General features: G+C 40.1%; 1 protein-coding gene across 4 annotated transcripts in view; it reads left to right on the forward strand.

The window, feature by feature from the left end:
- The window catches only part of MTA1 (metastasis associated 1), a 136,641-nt gene that overhangs the window by 95,326 nt on the left and 30,939 nt on the right, over positions 1-10,376 (forward strand). For all 4 annotated transcript variants that reach the window (XM_018565158.1, XM_018565159.1, XM_018565160.1 and 1 more), the window contains exon 17: positions 5,267-5,302. In XM_018565158.1, coding sequence (XP_018420660.1) covers positions 5,267-5,302 — 36 coding nt within the window. The remainder of the gene's footprint in view (positions 1-5,266; positions 5,303-10,376) is intronic.

Here is a 10,376-nt window from a genome sequence, read left to right on the forward strand (position 1 = left end):
ATATATATATATATAGGTTTAAATCCTTTTAGTAGAAGTAAGAATAGGAATTTGTCTTGATCAGCCTTTTGTAATCCTCTGAACAGCAAGGAGGAGAGGAAGAGCCAGTATTACTATCCACTCAGGCTTGGCTTCATTGCACATGTGTATGAGGAGATGATGACCTTAACTCCTTCATTGTCCTGTCACCAAGCTGGAGGCGTATCTAGGTTCTGCTGTGAACACTCCACACTTTTGGTTATAGTATCTGGCTGGGTTGTTTGGATCACTATACTATTACAAACCGTTTTATGGGTGCAGACCATATACTGTATGTGTTTCATCTGTGTATTTAGCATTTTGTTTCTGGAGATCAGCATTAAACCTGAATTTGCATATATCTACATAAATTGGATTGATTTTTACATTTGCCTCCACTATCGCATTAACGTATGGAGGACACAGGATAACACCATAATGTTTTACACAGTCGTTACTGCTTTGAGTTTGCTAACACAGTTGTTAACTACTTTTAATCCCTGGCATTTTGAGGTAAGAAAATTAGCTTTTCATTCAGGAGTTAATTGAAGGAGTCAAGACTGTTCTTCAATGTGTGGGCATGGCTGTTGTCTGTAGGAGGATTGGACACTACAAATTAAGTATTTCACTGAAGCGGGCCTTTAAACTCCTGTGTGAAGTGAAGATTTTTTTTTGATGGAGTAGTGCTGGGACCTTACACTTATTCTACTGTAATGGAGGGTATAGAAGTAATTGACCAAGATATTTGTATGCTTGGGGTTGGCAGTTTCTCCACACCAAAGGATCTCCACTGTCTCTTCAGTTTGTCACTGAGATAATGTGAGATTAATGCTAAAGATAGAGCTTTTGCCTCCCCTTTCCCAACTGTTTTTTTTTTTTTTTTTTGCTCAAACCCTTTATCTTTCTCTGCAGCAAACTGCAAGCTCGTTCAAAGTGGTACAGAGGCTTGTGTCCCAGGGGGGTGGTTGACCCAGCAGTTCCCTATCACAAACACTTCAGGGAGTTTTACTCAAACTTTGTCACTGTATAAAAGTGAGACTGATCTCTCTGCCCAATATTAACTTCCAGATTGGATGTGTACACCTTTGTTCACACACAAAGTTGCCATTGGAATTAGTTTGTTCAGTGATACCCTCTTTCTTCAGCAGGGAGATTTCTTGGCCTCGATGGATAGATTAGAGGTGCATACCTTCATATTGCAATCTGCCCTGGTCACCAGCGTTTCCTACGCTTCTGCATTAAAAAACATCAATTTCAATTTGTGGTGTTCGGGTTAGCTTTGATTCACCTTTAGAATGTTTACCAAGGTCCTGGTGCTGCTGAGAACCATGGTTAATTTGGTGATTCCTTATTAATTGTTCCTTATTAACAACTTGATCATCAAGGAAGCATCTGCTCGAAAATAGCAGGCCAACCTGCAGAACACTTGGCTATTGATCTCAAAAGAAATTTGATTGACACTTAAATTAAATCTTAAATCCTTCCTAACCTCGACTCAGCACCTAGAATGCTTAATCCTTTATACCAGCCTAGCAAAGGTTTTTTGCCCATAGAGAGGCAGAAAACTCTACGACTTCGGGTCCGGCACGTGCAATTACAGGACAGGTCCTTTCTGTGCAATTGCATGCAGGTTCTGGGACTGATGGCCCCTTTTACTCAGTTCCACGCCAGAGCCTTACTAATGGAGAATCTGTCCAGGTGAGCCAGATATCTCTCTCTCTCTCTCACAGGGAGTTTTGTTAACAACTCCTCACTAAGGCATCTCTTTTATGGTGACTGATTGCCAATGGTAATTCTGGGCAGGTCTTTATTTTTTTGATTCTCACCATGAACACAAACCTCCCTATCTGGGACTGGCACTCTGTCAGTCTGGAGACTCTGGACACAAGAAGAATGCAGATTAAAGGAGAACTATGAGATGAGTGATTTCCACTCACCTCATAGTTCTAAGCCGACCTGTGACAATGAGACTGTCACAGGTCGGCTCAGTAGATCAGGAGGTGAGGGAACACATACCGGGTTCCCTCACCTCTCGATCCTGTCACGGCTCTCTGCCGTGACAGGGGGAGGAGCTGGATTCCCCTCTCCCCGCTCCGATCTGCCAGCGCTGACTGGCGGAATGGACGGGGGAGGGGGCGGGTACAGCTGGCTCTGCCTCTTGATAGGCAGAGCCAGCTGTCACTCACGCAGCTGGGCGGATCCCGTCATCTACGTCGGGATCCGCTCCAGGTGCGGCGTCTCAGTATACCGCGAGCTGTAGCTCGCGGTATACTGAGTTTAGTGTAACGGGAGGACGCTAGTTTGTGTCCTCCCGTTACCCTAAGGAGAACTATGGGGAAAAACACTGACCCCATAGTTCTCCTTTAAGGAGCTTGCTGGAAGTGCTTGCTGCATTGGACCCATCAGCTGTGAGTATCGCACTCCGTGATGGAATACATAAACTGTGAGGATAGCTCAAGAAGCTTGACTGCAGCTAGAGAAGTGGAAAACATCTTGCTGGGAGGAATGTTGGGCTCTCACCCTCTAGGCTTTTTACATCCTAGAAATGGAGAAGACTGACCTCAATCTTCAGTGTCTCAAGCCAGTAGATTGGTCTCTTCATTAGGACATATTGCAGCAGATCTGTTAATGGTGGGGAACACCGGATGTGGACGTGATGGCGTCCCAAGGTGGGCAAGTTCACAGCTATAACAAGTGCTCCAGTTGCAGAAGCAGCAAATGCTCCTGTCACTACTTGGGTGCAGTATGTACCAAAGCTTCTTCCTTAACTTCTGGGGAGGATTAAATCGGAAGGCATTCCCATCATCCTGATAGTTCTGGACTGGGCAAGAAAAGGCTGATTGTCATAATTCAGGGCTTGCCGTTGCTCTGTGGCAGCTTCTGAATTGACCACAACTTGTGTTCCAAGGACCAATCCTGCTTCTCAGTCACTAGTTTTATTAGTATGGCTATTGAAGCTTAGTGCTTAGAGAGAAGAAACTCTCTTTACGCACTCAGTCAGTAATTTATACATTTGTTTGGCCTTGTAAACCGGTTACATCAACTTACTTGTTGTGAGTCTCTCAGTTTTAACACTCGGTACAGTGAGTGTTTGTTCTATTGGCCTTTTCCTTTCGTGACATCTTGGCCTTTTCCAGCTCCAGACTTTGGTCTACCATGTTTACAAAGCTGCTGCCTAGTACTCAGTCCACACTTTTACCATATTGTATTCTGTGGATGTGTATGCTAGCTTTAGAGATAAGGTTCTGGAGACAGCACTGTGATCTGAAAGTCCATAGTCCCATCGCACTCCTGACCGCCAGATCCCTTTTCAAAAAGCGGGTGCTACGGTAGGCGACGGATGGCAGCCGTCACAAATATGAGCAAAACCAGAGACACCGGCACTCCAGGGTGAAAAACAACAAACGTCTATTTACTGACGTGCAGCATAACAAGTATAGCAACAAACGTTTCGGGGTCGCACAGGATCCCCTTCCTCAGGCAAAAGCTTTTGCCTGAGGAAGGGGGATTCTGTGCGACCCTGAAACGTTTGTTGCAATACTTGTTATGCTGTACGTCAATAAATAGACGTTTGTTGTTTTTCACCCTGGAGTGCTGGTGTCTCTGGTTTAGCACTGTGATCTGGTTACACTACAATTTTGAGAATTGGTTATAGTGCTATTGTTTTTCTTTTTGCGTTTTGGCTTGCTCTTCATTTTTGGAACTGCTTTGGGATTTTTTAGATGTGAAAGAATAAGAGTCCTGTGCCTTTCAATGAATGCTGGAAGAAAATAGTATTTTTTGAGCTCTGAAATCTTCAGTGGGGAAGAGAATAAAATTCTCTTCCCTAGTAGTACGTTAAAGGACACAGCTCCCGCCCTAATATTGAGTGTCTCCTTTTTGTTAGACTGTTGCCACAATTGGAGCCCCTGTCAAGAAACTTTGGACTCGTATACTGACCAAACGCAGTTTTCTACAAGGTGCATTCAGCTTTCATTTGAGATCAATTTTAAAGGCTTTTAAACAATTATAATTCCTAGTTTGACTTGTACATTTATTCTGCAGATGATTTCATGACTCACATTCAGCCTTTTTCTAAGCTGCATCAACCTGCTTCCCACTGCTTTGCATTCCTACTGACTTGCATGGAGAGAGAAACCATTCTGGCACAAAACAAATACTTTTGACACAGGCCCCTAAAAAGTTTTACGGAAGATTGCCTTCCCTTTTTCCAGTTTTTAACTGCTTACTACTCCTGAGCCTGTGTTGCATGTCCTCCAGTGAACTACTGGGGAAAAAAATATTTAATGGTGAGTAGAGCAAAAAGCCTATTCTGAGGAAGCAATAAACTAAAAGTTTATATACACCAAATGCATTTAAGTTTTGTTTTGTCCGATATAAAAACATATAAAATATCCATTTGAAAATTCCATAAAAGGTAGGGTAATTATTTTGGTGCTTTAACAATATTGCACTGCTCTGTCTCTCCAGAGGTTCTTTAGGTTATTGATAGTTGTGCATTAAGCTTTTTTTCCAAACATATATTTGATCATTTCTGTTTTGCTATTATAGCCTGAGATGTGACACATTTATTTTGAAATTCCATCCATAGTTTAACTGAAAACAACTATATGAGATACAGTGTGTCAGTTTTGCTTTTCTGATAGGATCCAAGAAGATGTTTCTTGTATAAAGTTTTGCAAACCTTACAATAGTGGATCCGCCAGAGCAGTCTGGGGTAGCAGCCAACTGGAGGCGTGTGTCCGTTTTAACCCTGCCTAATTATTGTCATTTAAATGATTACGATAAGGTCTTGGTAAAAAGTTGAATCAGACTAGGTATGTTACTAATGCACACTGAAGTTAAGCTATTCGTATGCTATGCTGTTCATGTTTTTCCCCAAAATTACAAGCCTCATGCATTAAATATCAACTATTCCTATGTGCATGTAACTTTCTAGTCGATAGTGTGAGGTAATTGTATTTCTTTCTTACTATTCCTGTTTTATTTATTAGTTAGAAGTCAGGTAATTTCTACTATATCCCAGAAGCCTAATCCTAATTGTGGGTCTGAAGTGAAATGTACTTGCATTTGGGTATATTGCAGTTGTTTTTGTTAAAGAAAAAATGCTGATGTGTTTTTGTTAAAAAAAAAATGCTGATGGGTCTGAAGTGAAATGTACTTGCATTTGGGTATATTGCAGTTGTTTTTGTTAAAGAAAAAATGCTGATGTGTTTTGTTTTCTTCTGTTTTATCTGTGCTTGGACAGGCAACATGAAGAAGCGCCTGCTGATGCCAAGTAGGGGTAAGAATTTTAATCTTTCATTGTTCTTTCTCTGTAAACTCTACTCATTAATATGCACCATGTGTGGCTAATTATGTTTTGTTTTTATGATGTTTTTCATGTGTTGCACTTCTATCATTTGTGTTATGTCCATACTGTAGGATAAGCCATAGTTACTTTTGCTTAACCTTAGCATAGGTTAGTCTATACAAGAAAAAAAACAAAACAATAATATAGATCTCTCTCTCTCTCTCTCTCTCTCTCTCTCTCTCTCTCTCTCTATATCTATATCTATATCTATATCTATATCTATATATATATAATCTCAATCAGAAGTGGCTGCAAGCAGTCATTGCACATGTGTTCTTCCAAAAATTATATATAAATATCTGTGCTACGCTGACAACATAAAAAAAATTTATATATAACACACCACAATGTCAATATTAATAGAGAAGAAACAATACTGATGTGTCAATCCTTTGGAAAGAAAAACAATGGGAGGGGCTGGCTTATCAAGACTGGAGCAGACTGAATCTGGTGCAGTTGCCCATGACAACCAATCAGCTTCACTTTTCAGTCTGTTCAGCCAAGATTTAAAAAGGAAAGGGAGAAGCTGATTGGTTGCCATGGTCAACTGCTCCAGATTTTCCCTGCTCCAGTTTTGATAAATTCCCCCCCCAATGTGTTCAGTATAAAAAAAAAAGTTATCAAAACATATAACCAGTGTCCTCCAGTGTCCCGTTTAAATGTGTGCAACCAGGTGAAGCTTCGTTAATAACGAAGGTCTAACGATGCAGATCGCTTATTGGAAAGGGTTTAACTTATAATGGATATTCCCTGTGACTCTGCTGCTGTTTTCGCATAGAGTCCTCCTCTCCCAATGGTTGTTGTCACGAATTGAACAAAACGCATGCCATGTGTTTTTCTCACCATATAACATATTAAAATATTTTTATTAAAATATCAAGTCACATAAAATAGTCCACTGATTGTGCACAAGATGATCCCAAACACTCAAATGTGGTGGAAATTCTAGTCTGATAACCAACAGATGTCAACTGAGCATGTGCATGACATTACCACATTTAAGTGTGAGAGCATGGTTGATGGGAAGAGCACAGATCTATTAATATTGACATTGTGGTGTGTTTTACATATTTTTTAATGTTGTGAATATGGCTTAGATTTAAAAAAAAAACATAATTGAATAATACCCACTCATTTACAGCAACTCTGGCATGGCCTAAAACATTTTTTTCAAGTAACAGTGCGGAAGTCTGCAAGTACCTATATTCGTCTTCAGTTTGTTCCCTGTGGAGCCTTTTGGATTCCAGGCTCAGGTGATCTCAACTTTTGCCCAAGTGGAGGTCACCTGAGCCTGGAATCCAGAGGGCTCCACAGGGAACAAACTGAAGACTAATATAGGTACTGATCAATGCTCCACTCTCTGTCATTTAGCTGTTTACTACCCTTTGAAGGTCTGACTTTTGGCAGTTGAATGACAGAAGGTGGAGCTTAGCACTGGTAGGGTCCTAAACCAACTTGGGCAGCAGTTTAGGTTCCATGTAGACTTTGCTCCTAGGATCCAAGTGATGTCCACAGACATCACAGGTACTTGCAGGCACATCATGGTCTGTGGACATTTGCATTGGGGAAATATTTTAGCACAGGTCAGATTCACTTTAATGTGTTTCAGTGTGATTGGCTGGTATTGTATAGCCAGAGTGAAGAAGTATCAAGCATTGCTGTTTACTTTTAAACCAGTTTCAGCAGTAAGCCCAGGGAAATTTACAGTGCAAGACTATCTCCATCATGATCTGATTTTGTAAGGTCCTATATTCACAACTTTCTTCTTTGAAATTACCCTTAAAGTCTTGTTTTTCTGAATACATGTACCAGTTCTCCAGATCCAGTGGACATTGTTTGTGTTTGGGGTTTTTTCTCTCAATATGACCTTAAAAGTGAACTTCAGGACAAATATATTCTTTTGTCAGCAATGTATTCAAGCAGTAGTAAACCACCAACACAAATAGTGGTCCCCCAGGAAGTGTCTGCCATAATTTGCTACTATGCACAGCATATTACCATATTATGGCAGACTTCCCTTGTAGGCGATCCTCACCAGCACTGCAATTTTGTGAGTGGCTCAGTGCGTACAAATGCTAACAGGCAGGTAAGAGCAATTATGATCGAAGAGGCATAGGGGGAATTTATCAAAACTGGGGCAGACAAAATCTGGAGCAAATCTTAACTGAACAAACTGGAGAGAGAAGCTGATTGGCTGCCAAGGGCAACTGCTCCAGAATTTGTCTGCTCCAGTTTTGATAAATTGCCCCCATAGAGTCTCTTCTGTCAGAAAACTTTACTTTCGCTGTAAGTATGGCTATATACACAGAGATAGAGTACTACAATGTAGTGGGATGTAAACTGATACATTTAAAATAGAATGGCAGTTACATTTGTTTTGTTTTGGGTAAAGTGGGGAAGAGTTAGAACACCGGCCATGGTTCTTTTTTTTCCCCCCCTAATGGGGAAATATCTCCTTAGCACTGTGGGCACTGAAATAGGAAGCAAGGGGAACTGTTCTCAGTAGGAAGAGAGATGTAAAAACACGACGTTCTACCATGTACCCCCTTTCCGAATTATGGAGATACTTGCAATGTATACATTATTTATTACATTATGATATCTGCTTGTATAGGCAACTAAATAGACCATTTTTTTTTTATTAGGGATAGTGGCTTTAATTTCAGAAATCCAGAAATTGTTCGTTGGGGTGCTGCAGTCACCCAGTTTTTGACTAAGTTTGAGCTATAAGCAATGATTCTTGTTGAAAAGTAGCAGTATATTGATCAGTTTCTCGGGTCCCCAGTATGCACAGTGGACATAGTTCTGTTTTAAGTGTGAATGGATCACCATGCATTACATCATGTATAAACCATTATTTGCTTCCAGTATCTCTGGAAAATCGGCTAGACCCAGAGCATGTGCCAAAGGGTGATCTAGAACATTTCAAGCATAGAGGGCTATAGGAGGGTACAATTTTAGAAAACTGTTTTGGAGTCGGGTATGTTCTGTGAAAATTTTAGAATTATGCAAGTTTGACAAGTTAAGAGAGATGCAGCAGTGTGTCTCTAGGCTTTCCTCCTACTCCTCATTAGTTAGGTAGTTCTCCCACACTGCATTTTGCAATATGCCAGTTCCCTGGCTAAGGGTAGGGTCAACAGTAGTCTATACACCATGAGTCATTTGGGGTAGTGACTTTGCAGCACATTTGCCAACGGATTGTCAGGCAAATGTAGAAACTCCTCAAACAATTACGTAAATGATACATGCTGTATTTTAAAATGCTGTGCAGCATTAAATTTGTAAGTGTAAATGCACCTTTTATTTGCTGAAAGGTTTTAAAATGTCCATTTTCAATAATATGGTACAGCTAGATAGTCCTTTGTTGACACCATAACTAGGGGTTAGGAAAGGAGTGGAATTCCGGGGCCAATTTTGTTTTGTTTTTTAGCCAGATGAATGTCAATATTTGGTATGGAAACATTCATTTTGCTCGTTGTCATTTCTAAAGTCTGAAGGGCCTGCTGCAGTGATTGATTCATTTATTAAACAAAAGTCAGGTAAATATGAAATATTGCATATTATTTTAAGCCAAAATTAACATAGTATTTGAGGCTGAATAAAGACACAGATCAATCGAGACATTAGCTGAGACATTAGTTTCAATTTCATGTGTGTCTTCTATAGACGTCCTGGCAGTTAATTGTAAAAAAAAGCCTGTTGTTTCCTGAACTCTGTAGCTAAAGCTCTAATTTGCATGCAAAACTGACACATTCCTTATTAGTTCAGCTTTAAGTTTCAATCAGATTACAAAACAAGCTTCTGCTGTGCCCTCTTTAGGTTATCCAATGCTCTGGCAATCCTTTCTCATGAGCTTTTGTAAAACACAAATTGTGTACAGAGGTTTTGGAAGCAGTTGAACCCAGATGCAGGCAGAAGGGGCGGTGGGGGGGTGTTATCTGTAGAGAATTTAAAAACACTAAAACTGTCTAAGAGTCAGTTTGCTTTTTACTACTTCAGTTTTCAGTTCTGAGCAATGTCAGCGTCTCTAGATCCTGGCACCTGTGGCTTCTGAGAGTTCTGTTGCTTGGTGTCTTGGGTCTAGTAACACCCAGAGTAATCTTTAATGCCTGCAAAGTTCCTTTTCCAACATCACTTGGCAGAGTATGCAGGGTTGGAGAAGCAGCGCTTAAAGGTTAGTAGCTACTGACAACGATGATCGAAGCAGAATTCCTACTTACCAGCAATGTAAGAGAGCCATTTGTCACTGATCAGCAATGTAAGAGAGCCATTTGTCACTGGTCTGCAATGTAAAGGGGGCAATACATCACTGACGAGCAATGTGAAGGACACTTCACCACTTACCAGCAATGTGAGGGGGGTACTTCACCACTGGTCAGCAATGTGAGGAACACTAAAATCATTTTTAAACAAACCCCGTGCACACCTTTTTTTAATTGACAGATTGTTAGAGTCGGTGTATTCATTGAAAAGTGTTTTACTGATAGATCCATGAGCTAATCTGTTACATAATCTTCTTGTCACAGCTAATATATTTTTACTGATCTTCAAATTGTCAATAAAGAAATAATACAACATATACATTTTCATTTCTTTAAGTTCCTACTCCAGCTTATACTTATTGTAGGTTATGCATTTCATTGTTACTTACAACTTACTGTGAAAACCTTATTGTTTACAAAGCTCAGAAGCGAAAACTAAATAAAATTTACACATGAGAAGTGACTGAGAAGTGACTGGATCAAAGTAGTAACTCTTCCTTATTAGACCGCTCTGTCTGAGGTTTCAATGAGAAATACAAAAATTCCCACTCACTTGATCCACCTAGCCAGCACAGAAAAGCTAACTATAAACTGATTCTAACAAACGTTTTTTTGCATGCATTTACAAATACATGTGAAGCCAGGTTTACCTTTTTTTTTTTTTTTTATTTCTTTTTTACGTTTCAAAAGATTTTATTTGTTTTCAAGTTTTGTCACAATAGAACATCATCATAGGGATGCAT

This window comes from Nanorana parkeri, unplaced genomic scaffold, assembly GCF_000935625.1.
Source record: "Nanorana parkeri isolate BGI_ZX_2015 unplaced genomic scaffold, ASM93562v1 scaffold819, whole genome shotgun sequence".
NCBI lineage: Eukaryota > Metazoa > Chordata > Amphibia > Anura > Dicroglossidae > Nanorana > Nanorana parkeri.